This window comes from Brassica rapa, chromosome A03 (genome assembly GCF_000309985.2).
Source record: "Brassica rapa cultivar Chiifu-401-42 chromosome A03, CAAS_Brap_v3.01, whole genome shotgun sequence".
Taxonomy (NCBI): Eukaryota; Viridiplantae; Streptophyta; class Magnoliopsida; order Brassicales; family Brassicaceae; genus Brassica; species Brassica rapa.
Window position 1 is genome coordinate 20946969 of NC_024797.2, and position 18568 is coordinate 20965536.

At 35.9% G+C, this 18568-nt stretch overlaps 5 protein-coding genes across 7 annotated transcripts; 3 read left to right on the plus strand and 2 right to left on the minus strand.

The window, feature by feature from the left end:
• The first annotated feature begins 893 nt into the window (after positions 1 to 893).
• Positions 894 to 2872, plus strand: LOC103860307 (protein-tyrosine-phosphatase IBR5). Its single transcript, XM_009137894.3, has 5 exons — positions 894 to 1423; positions 1723 to 1822; positions 1935 to 1992; positions 2140 to 2246; positions 2335 to 2872. The coding sequence occupies exons 1-5, from the start codon at positions 1181 to 1183 to the stop codon at positions 2604 to 2606; spliced, it is 780 nt and encodes a 259-aa protein (XP_009136142.1). The 5' UTR covers positions 894 to 1180; the 3' UTR covers positions 2607 to 2872.
• Positions 2873 to 4623: 1751 nt separating this feature from the next.
• On the plus strand, positions 4624 to 6559 carry LOC103860308 (GDSL esterase/lipase At2g04570). The gene is made up of 2 exons (XM_009137895.3): positions 4624 to 5106; positions 5630 to 6559. Exons 1-2 carry the CDS (start codon positions 4732 to 4734, stop codon positions 6311 to 6313), a joined length of 1059 nt encoding a protein of 352 aa, XP_009136143.1. The 5' UTR covers positions 4624 to 4731; the 3' UTR covers positions 6314 to 6559.
• Positions 6135 to 11423, minus strand: LOC103874279 (putative nuclease HARBI1). Of its 2 annotated transcripts, XM_033288313.1 has the most exons (3): positions 11225 to 11423; positions 11076 to 11139; positions 6135 to 9679 (listed from the first exon to the last, which is right to left on the minus strand). In XM_033288313.1, exon 3 carries the CDS (start codon positions 8683 to 8685, stop codon positions 7387 to 7389), a length of 1299 nt encoding a protein of 432 aa, XP_033144204.1. In that variant the 5' UTR covers positions 8686 to 9679; positions 11076 to 11139; positions 11225 to 11423; the 3' UTR covers positions 6135 to 7386. The 2 variants fall into 2 exon arrangements, with proteins under 2 accessions (XP_033144204.1, XP_033144203.1); XM_033288312.1 differs by lacking the exons at positions 11076 to 11139; positions 11225 to 11423 and having other exon boundaries at positions 6135 to 8693; positions 9404 to 9526.
• LOC117132616 (glutathione S-transferase T3-like) lies at positions 9797 to 10708 on the minus strand. Its single transcript, XM_033287369.1, has one exon. It carries the CDS (start codon positions 10706 to 10708, stop codon positions 9797 to 9799), a length of 912 nt encoding a protein of 303 aa, XP_033143260.1.
• A 1072-nt stretch (positions 11424 to 12495) lies between the features above and the next one.
• LOC103860309 (cysteine-rich receptor-like protein kinase 14) lies at positions 12496 to 18533 on the plus strand. Of its 2 annotated transcripts, XM_033288301.1 has the most exons (7): positions 15068 to 15371; positions 15505 to 15967; positions 16788 to 16912; positions 17013 to 17220; positions 17346 to 17586; positions 17673 to 17832; positions 17915 to 18533. In XM_033288301.1, exons 1-7 carry the CDS (start codon positions 15285 to 15287, stop codon positions 18245 to 18247), a joined length of 1617 nt encoding a protein of 538 aa, XP_033144192.1. In that variant the 5' UTR covers positions 15068 to 15284; the 3' UTR covers positions 18248 to 18533. The 2 variants fall into 2 exon arrangements, with proteins under 2 accessions (XP_033144191.1, XP_033144192.1); XM_033288300.1 differs by having other exon boundaries at positions 12496 to 15967.
• The last annotated feature ends 35 nt before the right edge of the window (positions 18534 to 18568 follow it).

An 18568-nucleotide genomic window follows, 5' to 3' on the forward strand; every position in this document is an offset into this window, starting at 1 on the left:
TTTAAACTCTATTTTAGAGTGAAAAATAAAATAGGGTTGGAGATGCTCTAACTCCCCCACAGAAAATCATTCAGTTTGTACCTTTTATTAATTTAAAGTGTTTTAATAGTAAAAAACGAAATATAAGCGAAGTTAAAATTGTTTGAGTTCATGTTTTTAATGTGATTATTCCAAAAGTTTGTAATTATAATTTACTTGTAATTACAATTCATAATATTATAAACTTCACAACTGGTTTTAAAGTAAACTAACAAAATAAATTTTGATATTATAAAATTTCAATTTTTAATTTTATTTGATTTTTGATTAACTTTTTCATATTTTAAATATTTAGGGATTTTCTTCTTGTTTTGAATCAATTTAATTTTGTGTCTTTTATTTATTTATATAGGTGATATCTTGACTTGTATTTCCTTTAATTAAATTTTATTTCACATGTATCAAAATCTAGTAGTAATTAACAAAATGACATGTATTACAATTTGTTATAAATTTAAGGCACCAAACTTTATATCCAAAAAAAACTACTTAGAACTTCACTATATGCAGCCTCTCTTGATATAAAATTGTGCGAAGGATCATTTTCTGTTGTCTCTAAATTCGTTTTAACCTAACCATTAACCAATCTCTTGTGTCTTTTGTGCTAGTAGTAGCATTTTTTTTTTTTTTTGAGAAAGTAGTGGTAGCATTTAATTATTTTTGTCAGATAAAAGACAAGAAAAAATTAAATAAAAACAAGAAAAAGTTTTATCCCTCATATCCTTTTTGTTCTCTTTTATTTTCCAGATTTTACCCATAAATTTTTTAATTATTTTTGTCAGATAAAAACAAGAAAAAGTTAAAGAAGAAAAGAAAAAGGGAAAAAGTTTGTAAAACAAAAAAAGTAAAATCTGCAATAAATGTAAAAAAATTTAATAAACTTTAACTTTTCTTACAGAACTACATCAAGTGTTACTAGATTTAACATAAATTCCAACACCACGTGGCGTGTTTCTGCCCGAACCGTATTTAGGCGTAAATTCAGAGAGTCAGAGAAGAAGAGGACAACAAACAAAAGCCCCTCTGTAATATTTTTTATTCTCTTCGCAAAACTCCTCTCCTTCAAGTCTCTCACTCTTCCCCCGATCCTTCCCCTTTCAAAAACCTTCCCCTAATTGAATCGGATCTCTAGGCTTGAACTATGAGGAAGAGAGAGAGGGAGAACCCTTGTTCGCTTTGCGGGCATTACCACAAGTACGAGGAAGGAGAAGTCTGTGGAATCTGTGGCCACCGTATGCCTGATCCCTCCGATGTGCCGGCTCCTCAAGTCCACGTCAGCGCTTTTCCGTCTGAGATCTTGCCGGAGTTTCTCTTCCTCGGGAGCTACGACAACGCCTCCCGCTCTGAGCTTCTCAAGACTCAGGGAATCTCTCGCGTTCTTAATGTGAGTTTCTCTTTGTCATATTAGGGTTAAGCTTAATTAGGTTAAAGGTTGACAATTTAGCTGTGTTTTGATTGGTTTGATCTCTAATTGCATCATGAAATTGGTTTAGTCTTAACCGGGTTATTGAATTGGTTTGTTGAATCATTGACCCGTAAGAGAGCATATGAATCTGTTTAATTCGTAATAGGGTTAGGAACTTAATTAGGTTAAAGGTTGTGAATTTAGCTGTGTTTGATTGGTTTTATTATCTCAATTGAAACATGAAATTGGTTTAGTCTTAACCGAGTTATTTGGAACAGACGGTTCCTATGTGCCAGAATCTATACAGGAACTCATTCACTTATCATGGACTCTCTGATGACAAAGTCTTGCAATTTGATGATGCTATCAAGTTCTTAGGTTTGATTCGTATTCCCACCTCAAAACCATTGGTTTTTTAAATTTTATTTATTATTTATTTGGGGTTTTGATCCACCATCTATTGTGTTCTGCTTGATTTTTTACTGTGCAGACCAATGTGAGAAGGACAAGGCACGTGTTCTTGTGCACTGCATGTCAGGGAAAAGCAGGTGAGTATCATTTATCATTCTCGTATACTCCAACTATAAATCAACGCTTGGATAGATTTGTGGTTGCTTAACGTATTATGTGTAGTAGACCCTTTTAACCTTTTTACAGTAAATTTTTTAACTTAATGTTTTTCGATTACTTGACAGATCACCAGCGGTTGTTATAGCGTACTTGATGAAACGTAAAGGGTGGAGACTTGCTGAGAGTCATCAGTGGGTTAAGCAACGAAGACCCACAACTGACATATCTCCAGGCAAGTGTATTAACTAACTCACACTTAAAGGATTTTTAAGCAAGTAAAAAATTGCTCATTTGCTTTTTTTTTTTTTAAATCCGCACAGAGTTCTACCAACAACTTGAGGCCTTTGAGCAGGCCGTATTCGGATCAAGAGAAGGAATGATGTCGGCTATGAGTCTCAACGATCCTCCAACATTTGGGTTTGGTTTCCCAAAGGTTAATAACGTTCAAGCGCAAGTCCCTGTGTTCAACAGTGCTCCTGCTTCTTCTATATTCTCATCCCCTGCTTCAAGTATCCCTCCTCAAGGGTTCACTTTTGGAGCTGCTCCACCAAAGCCAACTACCGGCGATGATATTACCATGGAAGGCTCTTGAAACCAAATTTTCATTCCACCAAAAAAAAAACATACTGGTTTCCTTTTTTCTTTTTCCTTTCTGTAAATGGATATTGGTGCAGGCGTGAGAGATTATGTGAGATGAATCTTTGTTGGTTTGGTGTTTTGCATCTATATCTGTTTGCTAAAAGGAAGCATCTTTCTCTTGTTTAATTCATTATCCTCATTGTTACATGTATCTATCTCGTCTGTTTGTCTTACTTAGCCTTCAAATCAAATAAGCTGAGACATCCAATACTTTTTGTCTTACAATCCTTCAATATTTAATTAAGCCTTGAATTCATTTAGTACGGACTTAGCAAAATCTCTGATCATTCACCGTGAGGAACCTTTGTAGACATTTAACTTGTTTTAAAGAAGTGATATATTGATGTAGAAGCAAATGCGCATATCACCATAAGGACCAGTAAGTCTCTAGTAGGCTAGAACTTTATGGATCGCTTAGCAAGTGGGCTGGAAGTTCGTGGGCTGCAGCATAGTTAGCACACCCACGGGCCACGGCTCTAGTTACATAACCCTCACTATACAGCATAGCTAGCACACCGATGGGAAAAGGATTAGCAGAAAAGAAGAGGTAAAATAAGGAACCAAAGTACATTGACGATGAAGACTGGACGTATCGTATAGAATTAGACAATTAGTCAACAAAACCAGCACGGAAGAAGAGAAGGAAATTGTCAGGAGCCGCAACTTAGACCCTGTGGGTAAAAGAGTTTACAAGTATAATGTAGGACCTCGGTCCTTTGCACGAATTGAATATAACATGGTATCATTTCATATATTTTCCTTTTTTTAAATATCTGTTATCTCTAATGTTGTTTATATTTGTTTTTGAGATGGTTGAGATAGTTAAAGAACCACCACCATAACTGAGCTTGTCTGGAAGACACACACGCAAAGACAAGACATTTGTGGAGTACCGAGCTTAAGAACTCGTCACTCATGTTAAACAAAGCCTATTTTGAAGGTTATATTTTATTACAATGTTGTTATGTTTTGCTTAGTATTAAAATTATAGATAGAAGTTGTTAATTGCATGTTTTGCTTAGAGTTAAGCTTTGGTTATTTCATACTGATGTGTTAATGTACGAGTATATATATGTTTGGTGTGTTATGTTTTACTTAAGAGTTAAGCTTTGGTTATTTCATACTGATGTGTTAGTGTACGAGTATATATATGTTTGGTGTGTTATGTTTTACTAAAGAGTTAGGCTTTGATTATTACAAATTGATGTGTTGTGTTGCTTTGTGTACGAGTTCTGTATAATCTGTTTGATGTGTTATGTTTTGCTTTAAGTTAGCCTTCGATTATTTCAATATGTTGTGTTTAGAATGTGTTTCAGATCTGATGTTAATGTGTCTTTTGCCTGTTTATTATTACAATCAATATATTTGTAATGTGTCCTGTTTGAATTCTTTTGATGCGTTCTATTTTTGATTGTTTTGGCTTTGATTTCATAGACATCTCATGCTAAAAAAGATATGTCTATGGCCTTGGCAGCGCCTAATACAGGGAGCACCTTCTATTTAGAGAAGTCTCAGCTTCTTTTGCTCACAACTTCGAAATGGAGATGCGTTTATCTAGTATGGAGACAAACCCAAAAGCATCACGACTGATGTTAGTGCTGTCAAGGCAGACATATCAGACATAAAGGAAGAAATGACAGCAGCAAGGGCTGCCAGCCTGCCAGCAATCAAATCCTCTAGAATATTATTCCCCAACAAGATGCTAATCAAGCCTTTAATCAATATATCATTTAGGTCTTGACGATAGATCATTCCTTTTGTAAAGTGAAACCTAACTGCAGAATTAATATATCAACATTTCCACTTGGTCCAACTAAAATATTTAAAGTGAATAGCAAAAATGAAGTCCAACGGTAAAAGACTAGTATTGATGGCGCGGCAAACGAACAAACAACAGATCATGCTGTAAATAATAATGTCTCACCAGAATTTCTCAGCATTAATTTCAACACACAACAAACCTCTCCTTATTCAATGAAACCACAGTTTCAAACACTCATGTTTTCTTATAAAAGACAAGCAGCTCATTGAATCCCACCATCACAATCAAAATCAAAATCAAAATCACAAGCTACACTATGGTACACCTCAAAAGTCTTTTCACACTTCTTTTCTTCTTCATAATAACTACGTCGCTAGCCGTAACGTTTGCCGGTAAAATACCAGCGGTCATCGTGTTCGGCGACTCAACCGTTGATGCGGGTAACAACAACTATATCCCAACGGTCGCGAGAAGCAACTTTGAGCCATATGGACGGGACTTTGATGGTGGGAAACCCACTGGGAGGTTTTGTAACGGAAAGATTGCGACGGATTTTATGTCGGAAGCCATAGGGCTCAAACCAACAATTCCGGCATACTTGGATCCTTCTTACAACATTTCAGATTTTGCAACAGGTGTCACTTTTGCTTCTGCTGCCACCGGCTACGACAACGCTACTTCTGATGTGCTGGTACGGACTTTTCTTTCCCTTGTATTTATGAATTATGCATCTACGTAAATCCGCACGTCTTTATAGGCATTTATTTATGATTCATGACACAGTATAGATAACATCTATAAAAAAAAATACAAATCGTAAATCTAACAAAGCTTTGTATTTTATCATTAAAATGTCTGTATAAATATATGCGTACAAATTATGTTAACTCTGATGTTATGAGAAGAAAAAAATGAAATGTTTGGTTTTTGACGACATTTTTTTTTGCCTAGGAGATACATAGCAATATTCATTTTTATTAAATATTTATTATTATGTTTCAAAAAAAAATATTTATTATTAAAAGAGGGGTCCAGTATAGTTTCTATCACCTACTACAAACGAATAAATAAATAATATATATGAAATAATTTCGTCTTTGGATATAAATTTTGTGAAATAAGGGTTTGCGATGATATTATTTATAAGAAGATGTTGTCTTTATATATTTTTTCTATACAATCTATTAACTACATTCCATTGATGGCGATTCCAGTCGGTTCTACCACTGTGGAAACAACTTGAGTACTACAAAGAATACCAAACAAAACTAGAAGCATACCAAGGAAAAGACCGAGCCACAGAAACCATAACCAATTCTCTCTACCTCATAAGCATAGGGACCAACGACTTCCTGGAGAACTACTTCGCCTTTCCGGGACGTTCTTCTCAATACTCGGTCGATCTTTACCAAGATTTTCTAGCTGGAATCGCCAAAGACTTTGTGACGAAGCTGCACGGACTTGGCGCTAGGAAGATTTCACTAGGTGGATTGCCTCCAATGGGATGCATGCCTTTAGAGAGAGCCACCAACATTGGCACGGGAGGTGAGTGCGTTGGACGCTTTAACGACATTGCGGTCCAGTTCAACGGCAAGCTTGAGAGGCTTGTTGAGAAGCTGAGCAAAGAGCTTTCAGGTTCCGTCCTCGTTTTCTCAAATCCCTATGAACCATTTATGCGAATCATCAAGAACCCTTCCTCTTTTGGGTTCGAGGTGGCCGCAGCGGCTTGCTGTGCGACGGGGATGTTCGAGATGGGATATAGTTGCCAAAGGAATAATCCATTCACATGTTCAAACGCAGACAAGTATGTGTTTTGGGACTCATTTCATCCAACACAGAAGACTCATCGCATCATGGCCAATTTTCTCATGAACGACACATTCTCTCACTTCCTGTAATGATTTATATGTGTGTGTGTGTCTAGGGAACGGAGGATGGAGAAGAGAGTAATATTATTATTAGGGTGTGGTGTCTACAGGGCTTGTTTCCCATATTTTTGATCCAATAAATTATGCACTTTGTATGTATTAAATTAGACTTTGCTTTTGTGTTAAATAGCGTAACCTATGTTTCTTTCTGTATTATGGTGTGCCTATATAGCTTATTTTAGTAGACAAAAAAAGAGCTCATGTGTTTTTGTTTAAGTATTAACTAGTAGAAAACAGCTATTGTCACGAAAAACCACAAAAACATTAACAATTTTTGTGACATTTTGTGGCTTAATTAGTGACAAAACGTTTCGCAACTAAATTTAGTCACGAAATGTTACAAAACAACGTGAACCAAATAACCGATTAGTCACATTTTGATTCGTGGCTAAATCTAGACTATTGTAAAAAAATTAAAATTAAAATTTTTTATTGTATATTTTTAATCTAGATGTTTTACACTATTCAGTGACATTTAAAATTTTAAATGTAGACACAAGCTGATATGAATAGATGTGATCATCAGTCTCCGATTGAACAAGAACAGAGAACGTCAAGTTATGCTTTTCTTGACATTTATGCTTAGAGCATCAGCATCAGCAAACCCTCTCTTGGAATTCATTTTTTCAATTTTTTATTATTAAAATTTTTTTTTTTGATTTAAAAAAAAAAAAGACCAATCGCGGGCCGTCACGACATGTGGAGCCTACGCTACAGTGATGAACTTTAGGAGAAATGAGTTCAGCCCAGAGAGCTTTAGAGCACTTGCAATGGTCATCCCCACATTGGGATCCTTGGGAATTGTTTATTATAAATTTTTTTGCTTTTTGTTTTTGTTTGAACAGTGAAGGACTCGAGTCCAAAAAGCTCGTTCAATGGTGATCCCGAAGACGGAGTCCTTAACATTAAAATATTATTATTTTTTTTTTAAAAATTGAAATTGAAAATTTATTAATTGCATAATTAAAATAAAAGGTACAAGGATTCAATTTAAAGATACAAGGATTAAAAGATACAAGGTTTAAATATAAAGATACTAATTATTAATCTTCATCGCCAAATTTATTCCAAATGTTTTCGATCAAATCATTCTTCAATCGTTCATGAGTTTGCCTATCACGAAGATCATTTCGGTTGGGAAATATATTATTGAGAATTGTCGGGATTTCGTTTAGTGTAGGGTTTGCGTTTAGGACCTCCGAAGTTCTGGAAGATTCTCCTTCTTCAAATTCTGAAATATCGTACCGCATTGAATAACCATCTCGTTCATCTTCAACTATCATATTGTGTAGTATGATACATGCTCTCATTATCTTCCCTATCTTCTCTTTGGCCATTGTACGAACCGGGTTTTTCACAATCGCAAACCGAGCTTGCAATACTCCAAAAGCCCGTTCGACATCTTTTCGGACTGATTCTTGAACTTGAGCAAATAACTGTTGTTTAGGACTTTGAGGGAGTGCGATAGTTTGGATAAATGTTGACCATTTTGGATATATACCATCTGTGAGGTAATATGCCAACTTATACATGTGGTTGTTGACCATGTACCTCACACTGGGAGCTCGACCTTCTAAAAGGTCATCAAACACAGGAGATCGATCGAGGACATTAAGATCATTTAAGGTACCTGGAAGACCAAAAAATGCGTGCCAAATCCAAAGATCTTGTGAAGCTACGGCCTCTAGAACAATAGTCGGTTTTCCGTGGCCACGGGCGTACTGTCCTTTCCAAGCGGTTGGACAATTTTTCCACTCCCAGTGCATACAGTCAATGCTCCCGACCATCCCAGGAAACCCTCGTTTCTCTCCCATATCGAGTAGTCGTTGAAGATCCTCTGCTGTGGGTGGTCGCAGATACTCATCTCCGAATAACTGTATTATCCCATCAGTGAAATGATGTAAACAAGAAAGTGCAGTGCTCTCACCAAGTCGGAGATATTCGTCAACCGTGTCAGCCGAATTTCCATAAGCAAGTAGACGAATTGCTGCCGTGCATTTTTGTAGTGCAGTAAGACCCCACCTCCCCGTTGCATCTTTTCTTTGCTGAAAGAATGGAAAGAATTGTTCAAGGCCATCGACAATACGCATGAATAATCCCTTATTCATGCGGAATCGGCGTCTGAAAGTTTGTATCGAATATGTCGAATGGTCGTCGTTGAAGTAGTCATTGCTTAGCTGGTGCTGTCCTCCTTCGCGGTGTCGTTCAGTATAGCTACGGGTTCTTTGCGGTATGGGTTCGGCCTCCACTATATCGTCGTAAATTTCGTCAATGAAATCTTCGATAATATCATCCAATCTCTCCTCGATTTCATCATTTTCATCAGATGAAGATGACGACATTGCTTATCCTGGTGGATAAATAATAAGTTGCTTAGAAGATTTCTTATATTTTGAATTTTTCTACTTTTACATCTTTTCTATTTTTTTCTTATAAGTTAAAAATATTTAGATTATTTCTACTTTTAAATCTTTTCTAGTTAAAAATATTTTGAATTTTTCTACTTTTAAATCTTTTATATTTTTTTCTTATAAGTTAAAAATATTTAGGTTATTTCTACTTTTAAATATTTTCTAGTTAAAAATATTTAGAATTTTTATACTTTTAAATCTTTTCTATTTTTTTCTTATAAGTTAAAAATATTTTGAATTTTTCTACTTTTAAATATTTTCTAGTTAAAAATATTTTGATTTTTTCTACTTTTAAATCTTTTCTATTTTTTTCTTATAAGTTAAAAATATTTTGAATTTTTCTACTTTTAAATCTTTTCTTATTTTTTGGTAGTTTGGGATTCTAGTTTTTATAAATGAAGAAAATTCTAGAAACAAAGTGAGAATAAATATAGCCGTTCTTATAACTGATACAACTAGTTAAAAGTTAAAACATATATTAACAAGCATGTAAAACTGAAACAAAATGCATGTAAGCCATATGAAACAAAATGCATGTAAGCCATATTAACAAGCATGTAAAACCTAAGATGCCAAAGACGATAGCGAGCAAAATGCATGTAAAACTGAAACAAAATGCATGTAAGCCATATGAAACAACAACCGAAACCTGATTATGGTTATGGTACAGAGAAGCAAGTTGATGAGATGGATACAAAGGATTGAGAGAAGCAAGTAGCAGACAAATATTACAATGGTTTTCGTTCCAAAATATTACAAAGGTTTTGATGATAAGGTTTTTGATGTTGAGGAGAAAGACATACATATCCGAGTACTTATACTACAAGAAGGGAAAACCCGTGACTTATGAGCAGGAGCTACATGCCAAAATGCTCTCAGTACTCTAAATCCACCCGTGACAACTCCCGTGACCTCAAAGAACTACCTGCAACAACACGTTTAAAAAATGGTTAGTTTAGCTGTAACAACTAAGCAAGTACACACATCACACAACAAGTACTAACTTTTCCTACAAGTGACCTCAAAGAACACACAGTACACATCATAACATTTCAGACATAAGCTTCATTTTTAGTGTTGTTTCAATCTCAGACAATGGCTCTTTCTTGGCCAGCAAGCGATCAAGGACTTTATTTCTAGAAAGTTTTTCCTTAAGTTCCAAAACGCCTTGTAGCTTAGACAACTCCTCATCTCGACCACTCTTCTTCTTCTTACTGGCACCTTTCGCAGCCTTTACCCCGACGGGTCTATCCTCATCTTCTCCAACAACATTTTCTTCTGGTCCGTCAAGATCCACCACCGGCCTCCGCTTTTCCTTTCCACCATCCTTAGCCATATATGTGGAGGCCCATTTCTGCTCATGCCTGAGCTCTCTCCAGCAGTGATCGAGTGTGAACTTGGTATCGTACTTGGTGAAGAATATGTCGTAAGAAGCTTTGATCACATCATCATCATTTTGGCCGCTTCTCTGCTCCCTCAGCGCCTGGTTGTAGCAACCAGTGAATCTGGATACTTCATGATTGATCCTAGACCACCTCTGCTTACAAGAAGTAACCTCCCGCGGTACTTCCACAACGAGCTGAGGGCTGGCGTTGTAGTAGTCTACAATACGCTTCCAGAAAGCAACAGCTCTCTGCTCGTTGCCTACGAGAGGGTCCTTACTGGTGTTAAGCCAAGCACCAATAAGGATCCTATCCTCTTTGGGTGTATATTTCCTTCTATCTGGAAAGGTCTTAACAGACTCCTCAGGGACTTGCCTACGAGACTGACCAGGGACTTGCCTACGAGACTGACCAGGGACTTGACTAGGACACTCAGGAGGGATTTGGCTAGGACACTCAGGAGAGATTTCGCTAGGAGAATCATCAGGAGTTTGAGACCCAAGCCAAAAAGGCTCGGGTGATTCAAGATCTACTGGCATTTGACTGAACAGAAGGTGTCTATAACCCGACATGCTCTAAAAATGCTCTGTGTTACTCAAGTAGTTACACAGAGCCTTAAGTAATACAAGTTCTAATTTATTATACAATAACACCCTATCAAATCTGAGCAGTTTGGAAGATAGGAAGCAAACTAAAAGCAATTAACAAATATCAGTAGCATTTATTAATACAGTCCTAGTTATTTAGGTTGTCTAATTAAATCCTATGTACTATAACAGCTATTTAACCAAACACCATTCAATTATACAGCAATTTAAACGTAGAACATTTAAAACCAATCAAATCACACTGGTTTTTATCTACCTACAAAAACCATTCAATAAATCTACAATCCTATTTGAATTTTTTTTTAACGGATAGAAAAGAAAAGCAGAGTACCTTTACTTTTTTCGCCATTGGACATGTGATAGAATAGTCCCCATTGAAGCCTTCGCAGCTACTCCTGCAAATAAGTAACATGAGGCAGTCAAATGTTTTAATACAAACGCATAAACTGAAAATGAAATACAAATAAGTCAAGAGCTTACCATGTAGAACCAAGATTACCAAACCTATGACCACTAGCAGGCACACCATTAGCTTAACTCGTGTGGTTTCCTTTCCTGCGTCGTACAAAGTCTTCTCTAGCAGCAGCAGCTTCTGCTCTCTCTCTGCAACTGCTTCCTTAAGCCTTCTTATCTCCGTCTGAAAGTCCCTCATCTCCTCCAAGACCGCGACATCCAACCACTTCCAGATGTGAGTGGCTCCATCAACGACATTGTTGCAGGTGAAATACCTACGGCCTGGATCTTTTTTCGTGTAGGCTGTAGCAACAACCGGCTCACTCCCACAGTAGCAGATCGTCGGGATGCCATCATCCCCCTCAGGTTGAGGTTGGTTCTGAAACGGCTCTCCATTACCGAAGCTACTCTGAGCTTCATCGGCGTAGATCTGAGCTTCAGCTTCGAGAAGTGAGGTGATGTCGACGGACGCTGATGATGAGGACGGCTGGCTATAGCTATACCTTCCCATTTTTGTTAACCTGCAAAGAAAGAGACAAGCAAAAAGCAAAGATTAGCACTAATGTTGATAAACAATAAGAAAGACGAACTTATCAACACTAAATAGAGCGGCAACCCTAAATCGAATGGGAAAAATGCACAATTTTCAAATCCATAATTCGATCGACACCCGAAAAGGGTTTTCAAATCCCCAAAATCGATCGAGACCCAAAAGGGTTTTCAAATCCCTAAAGCGACCGAGACCCAAAAGGGTTTTCAAACCCCTAAAGCGACCGAGACCCAAAAGGGTTTTCAAACCCTAATATAAAAAATCCCCAAATCGCAGCTTTTTTGCGAACCCTAATTTTGATACAAACGATCCCAACTCGATTGAATATAAATGGAAACAATCTAGCTCGATTAATATAGAAGAAAACGCTTCGACTTACCTTGAGGATCACACGGAGTTGAATCGCGACGGTGGAATCCGACAAATCGCCCTAGAGAGTTGAGAGGTTTTTTTTTTCTTTGCTTTCGTCGAAATGAATTTTTTTTCCCCATTACCAAACACAAACGCTCCTCCGTCCAATCTCTCTCCGCCACGTCGCCCACGGACCGGGTCCGTCAAGATGCTATTTACGGATCAATCCGTCAAATGGGCTGGGTTTATATTAATTAAAAAATCAAAAAAGTGCAACGGACCTGGCTAACGGACTCGATGTCATCCCCCGTTGCAAGTGCTCTTAGGAGAGAGGAGTTCATGTGATTAAGTTATTTTATTATTATTTTTTTCTTGATTTCTGTGTGAACTCTCCCTATAAACCCTCAATGCACATGCTCTCAGCTTCCTTATCACAGACGTTAATTTTCATAAATTACGTGCTCATGTAACAAAATACTTTTCTAGTCCCTCTCCATCGCCTATGAAATTCCTTTATGTCATTTTCAGAGTCACATTTGAAATTTCAACATTACGTGTGAACAAAGAAAATATAATTGACTTTTGGCATTGATTTATTTTGCGATCTAGTTCTATGACCGTATTTACAAGTTTAAGGACCCCAAAAGTTTGACGAATTCAACATTACAAATTTCGGAGAGAGTTCGATTTGCTTTTAAACTTGTAAGAAACGGACAAGCTATGTTTGACGTGGTCTGAATATATTTTTATATTTTGGAATTTTTCCTCGCGAACCCCTTTTCCGGTTCGAAATGTTATCATCTCTACGAATGAGATTCAGCGACGTGTTTTTTTTTTGGTGACAGTTTTAAGAAATGAGAATTGCTACAATTTTCTACCAAGCTATGTTTACTACGTTTGACTCAACTAATACTGAAAAAGACTCTACGTAGGAGAGACGCTGATGTATTGCCAATATAGTATTGGTGTTATTCTAACTAATTTCTCTTAAAACAAACCCTAGTTTTGGTTCCTTTATTAAAAAATGTGCATAGTTTTTAAAAATATTCATCTCTTAAAAAAATTGTTTAAAAAATGTGCATGTTTGAAGTTTTCTATGTAAATTTTATTAATTAATAGTGGTAAATTGTAAACTTTCAAAAAATCAATTGTACTTTTTGAAATGCTATTAGTTTAAAATTATGGGAAAAAACTAATTCTGAAAACAATACATTTAATCAAATTTTATTATGCTTTCTTAATACTATGTGAAACATAAAAACATAGGTCTTTTAGAAACATATAGTAATTTACAGTTCTTAGACATGTATCTATAATCCTAAGAAATCCCAAAAAATAATTTCAATAGAAAAATGTTCCACATCTAAAAGAGTGCTTTTCTAAACACAAAATAAAGTTTTCTAAATACAAAAAGAATTTTTCTAAATATAAAAGAGAATAATGTACCAATATTTATATCACTATTAGAAATGCTAAACTCTATATGAATGAAAAATCTCTCCAAAACTCTTTATCCCATTATTCTTTAGGGAACCACTTTGGTTCTCACAACGGCCAACAAGGTATAAATCAAAGCATTGCTTCAATTTCTCCCATAATAGGTTTGGCCAACATGTATGCATGTCTCGACATATATACCTTCTGCAATAAGTTTTCTAATGAAGCCGTAAACTCCATGATCTTATGAAATCCTACAACTATTTGCTTTGTCCTAGTATGACATTCCGGCTATCAAATGTACATGAACACCACCTTGACCAAAACACAACCTACAAGTCCCTCAATCTAGATGACTTCAATTGTTTCCCTCCCACTACCATGCATTTAGCTTTTGTAGTAGACATTGTAACAACAAATTATCCTACAAGTTTAATATATACCTTAAGGTAAGAGAAGTAATTAAAGTGGAGAGTTGAGAAAATAAGTAATGGATAGGTTTTATCATTGAAGGGGGACAAAACATATGGACTCTCCCTTCCACTTTCATAGGTATATTTTTCTCTATACTATACTGAAGCACTCATACGAGAATAATTAGGATACGAAAAACTAAAAGGCCATTTATCTATCATATTCTTATAAAATGAGTTCATATATATTTATTAAGTTTTAGCGCTGCCGTATATATTGTAGTCACTGGACAAAGAATTAGACATCAATTCCTCTCTATTTCATCATAAATAAAATAGGTCCGAGATTTTTCTTATTCAGTTCTACGACCGTATATAAAAAGGCCAATATCAGTTTTTTTCCCTTTTTGTTTTAAATGAATGGGAAATTTTCGGTTCATAGGTTCGTACATTTCCATAAGACACAAGACTTTGACTATATAATTTAATTCCATGTTGGTAAAGAGACCCTTTCCAATGGATTTGAACATGCAACATTCAGAGGCCAATTAAAAATTCCAAGAGTATATATAAACTCATATTTAATAACTGATACTAGTTTGACAAATTCAAACACTACAAATTTAGGAAAACTGCAAGTTTCTTTTTTACTGTTTAATCAGGTAAGAAAGGTACATGTTTATATTTGACTTCTTCATGTTTTTTTTTTGTTGCATTTTTTCTCGCCAAACCTTTTTCTGATTGGCTCCAAATTGTATCGTCTCTACAAAGGAGATTCTATGACGTATTCTTTCTTGAGGTCACGTGATAATTACAGAATCACAATGTACATGTACCAAAAACCATATAATACGTTTGACTCAACCAAGATTATAAACGAGTCAACATAGGCCACTGATTGGTGTATTGATGGTCCACATAACTACCAGCGGAAAAAAATAGTACTAATAGCTGCTTTGTGAACTTAATTACCCAAAATTATAATCTTGAAAATGAAATTAAAGAATTTCTTCCAAATCTTCTGGTTTGTCCTTGTAGGTTTTATTGTTGTGTCTGCACAAGAATGTGGGCGAACTGGTTCTTTTATTCCCGGTGATGGGTACGACACAAACCGGGGCCTTATCCTCTCTTCTCTTGCTTCTGACGTTTCAGCTAGAGGCGGCTTCTTCAATGGTTCAATAGGCCAAGGCCCTGATCGAGTTTATGCTCTAGGGATGTGCATCCAAGGTGCTGAACCAGATGTTTGCTCCAAATGTATTGATCATGCGTCTAATGTGTTATTAGACAGGTGTCCCAACCAGACAGAAGGCCTCAACTGGCCGGAAGTACGGATCTTATGTATGGTACGATACTCCAACCGTTCGTTTTTTGGATCGCTCAAGGCAGAACCACATTTTCATTCCCCCAATCAAGACGATATCAGGTACAACTCAACAGTGTTTGATCAAGTGTGGGGAGACCTAGCACGTCGTATGATAGCCAGTGCCACTTTACCTTCATCGAAACGCAAGTACTACGCAGCTGACATAGCATCTTTGTCCCTGACATCTTTCCAGATTATATATGCGTTAATGCAATGCACTCCGGACTTATCTCTGGAGGATTGCAATATCTGTTTAACACAAAGTGTTTCTAACTATGAATCATGCTGCTATGGGAAACAAGGTGGCATTGTTTACCGGGCCAGCTGTGTTTTTCGGTGGGAACTATATCCCTTCTCTGAAGCTTTTAGCGGTATTACGTTGGAACCTCCGCCTGAAGCCCCAGCAGGAAACGTGACCAATAAGAAAGGTGAGTCTTCGAGTAGCAAAACTATAAGCACATGTGTAGTGTGTATCATTCATAATTCATTAAATCCTTCAGACATTCGGGATTGTGCAGGTAGCGAGACAATCTCAATAGGAATCTTCAAGGCAATTGTTATTCAAACTGCCATTATTATTATTTTCTTGGTACTGCTTGCGCTAGGATTTTTTATATATAGGAGGAGAAAGTCATGCCGAGCATTAGGTTCCCAAGGTGAGCTGTTGTGTTTTATCCATTACTCCATCAGTTTAGCAAAAGTTGTCACTTTAACATATTTCAAGTGGATTAAGAAAGTAATAAATATATTAAATGTATAATTGTTTACATCAAAATGATTTTGTTTATTAATCGTTTAAAAAGATAAGAAATAAATTGTATATAAAAATTTGCATTGAAAATAAAAAAATATTTTTTTTTTAATTTTAAAAATGTTAATTACACTTTTTTATGAAACAAAAATTAAGAGTAGTATTTACTTTATAATAAGGGATGAATGAATTTTTTTACCATGTGGAAATCAATTTTTTGAGAAGAGATGGCTTAACTGTATATATGGTTATATGTGGTAAGAACATCTCCAAAATCCTCATTATTATAAGGTTTGGTAAAAACTTCAAATATAGGGTTTGAGGGTGTCTTTCTCCAAAAATAAAATCTTATATTAAACCTTAGAACTTTTGTATTTTTACATAATAGTCTTTACATTTAATAAACTTAACTAAATGCATAAATATTCTTACAATAACTATAAAATACACAACAAAGTATTATAAACAAAATTAATAAATAAATTATTGTATTATAGTAAAATATTGCATGTAAATAAAAACATACAAAATAATTCATTAAATTTTTTAAAAAATCCATAATTATTCATTATAATCATCTCCATTAATGATTCCATATATGATCAATTAAGGCGTTTTCAAGTGATAAATGAGTTTTTATTTTTATTTTTATTGGTAGATTACAAGCTAAAAAGTTTTGGAGATGCACTAACAGAGAAAACATGAGTGTTATTACCCTTTTGCAGGATCAAGTACTGAGATCCCGGTTATACACTCATTACAATACGATTTCAAAGCCATTGAAGCTGCAACAAATAAATTTTCAGAGAGAAACTTAATTGGCCAAGGTGGATTTGGAGATGTTTTCAAGGTATCATTTTATCGTCTCTGTGATCAGTACCTGATTCTTTAATTTTGTAAGAAGTTTAAAGACGGACCGAAACAGTGGTGTCGTCTGATTTGTTGTATAGGCTGTTCTTAACGGAAGGGAAGTTGCAGTTAAGAGGCTTTCAAAAACATCAGGACAAGGTGGAAGAGAGTTCAAGAATGAGGCTGTTCTCGTGGCAAAGCTTCAACACAGAAACCTGGTTCGGCTCTTTGGATTTTGTGTGCAAGAAGATGAAAAGATACTTGTCTATGAGTTTGTGCCTAACAAAAGCCTCGATTACTTCCTTTTTGGTGAGTCCGATTCACTACATATGCTTCAAAAGTTCTAGTTACCTATATCTATTTCCAGACATGGATTACCAAATTTTTTTGGTGTAAATGGATTACCAAATTTATAGTTAGAGACTATTCTGCAGACCCTTCTTCAATACAGGGTCAGCTGAACTGGAAAACGCGATATAATATTATCGGGGGAATTGCTCGAGGAGTTCTGTATCTTCATCAAGACTCACGGCTCAGAGTAATACACCGAGATCTCAAAGCCAGCAACATTCTCTTAAGTGCCAATATGAACCCAAAAATTTCAGACTTTGGATTGGCGACTATTTTTAGAATGGAGCAAACTCGAGGCAACACCAACAGAATTGCTGGCACTTAGTAAGTTATGCTCGTAATGGACGACAAATTCAAAGTCCTTTGAACCTTTCTGTGTTTCAATTTAGGTTGAGTTGTATATTTTTCAGCGCTTACATGTCTCCTGAGTATGCGATGCATGGTCAATTCTCCATGAAATCTGACATATACAGCTTTGGAGTCTTAGTTCTCGAAATTATAAGCGGAAAGAAAAACAGTGGTGTCTACCAGATGGATGAAACTAGTACTGCTGGAAACTTGGTCACTTATGTGAGCATGAAAACCTCAACGTTATAAAAGTTTAACTTCATCAAACATATAACATTTTTTTCTTGATTGTGCACTGTTTTAGGCATGGAGGCTTTGGATAAACGGGTCACCATTAGAACTGGTGGATCCAGCTATTGGAAGGAATTATCAGAGTAATGAAGTCACTAGATGCATCCATATCGCACTCTTATGTATTCAAGAAAATCCAGATGACCGTCCTTTGTTATCAAACATCATCTTGATGCTCGGTAGTAACACAAGCACTCTACCGGCTCCTTGCTTACCGGGGTCTTTCCCACGAAGCAGGCAAGAACTGGTCCACGTATCTGAGGGATTAGAATCAAATGAATCTACGGGAAGACCTACTACTTATTCATTTAATGACGTGTCGATTACCGATTTAGAGCCTCGTTGAAGACGTAAATATGGTTTGTGTAAATTTGGACTGGAGCTTCTACTGTAGTTTCCGTGTTCTGTTACCTCTACTGTGTTATTTTGTATAACTAACTAACTATGTGTTTTGTTTTACTACACTTTTACTGAACTTAGAAAGTTGGTTTTTTGATAAAAAAAAAAAAGAAAGTTGGTTTATTTACTAAACCGGTGTCATATAAACCGTATAACTAACTAAATATGTGTTCTGTTTTACTACACTTTAACCGAGCTTAGAAAGTTGGTTTATTTACTAAACCGATGTCATATAAACCGTAAACGAAAGTTCATCTCTGTTGAACAA

Coding starts and splice junctions, on each gene's coding strand:
- LOC103860309 (XM_033288300.1), top strand. CDS start 14,941: ATGAAATTAAAGAATTTCTTCCAAATCTTCTGGTTTGTCCTTGTAGGT. Junction 17,221..17,345: donor CCTCGATTACTTCCTTTTTG/GTGAGTCCGATT, acceptor ACTATTCTGCAG/ACCCTTCTTCAATACAGGGT. Junction 17,587..17,672: donor AACAGAATTGCTGGCACTTA/GTAAGTTATGCT, acceptor TATATTTTTCAG/CGCTTACATGTCTCCTGAGT.
- LOC117132616 (XM_033287369.1), bottom strand. CDS start 10,708: ATGTCGGGTTATAGACACCTTCTGTTCAGTCAAATGCCAGTAGATCTT.
- LOC103860307 (XM_009137894.3), top strand. CDS start 1,181: ATGAGGAAGAGAGAGAGGGAGAACCCTTGTTCGCTTTGCGGGCATTAC. Junction 1,424..1,722: donor GAATCTCTCGCGTTCTTAAT/GTGAGTTTCTCT, acceptor TATTTGGAACAG/ACGGTTCCTATGTGCCAGAA. Junction 1,823..1,934: donor TGATGCTATCAAGTTCTTAG/GTTTGATTCGTA, acceptor TTTACTGTGCAG/ACCAATGTGAGAAGGACAAG.
- LOC103860308 (XM_009137895.3), top strand. CDS start 4,732: ATGGTACACCTCAAAAGTCTTTTCACACTTCTTTTCTTCTTCATAATA. Junction 5,107..5,629: donor ACGCTACTTCTGATGTGCTG/GTACGGACTTTT, acceptor TGGCGATTCCAG/TCGGTTCTACCACTGTGGAA.
- LOC103874279 (XM_033288313.1), bottom strand. CDS start 8,685: ATGTCGTCATCTTCATCTGATGAAAATGATGAAATCGAGGAGAGATTG.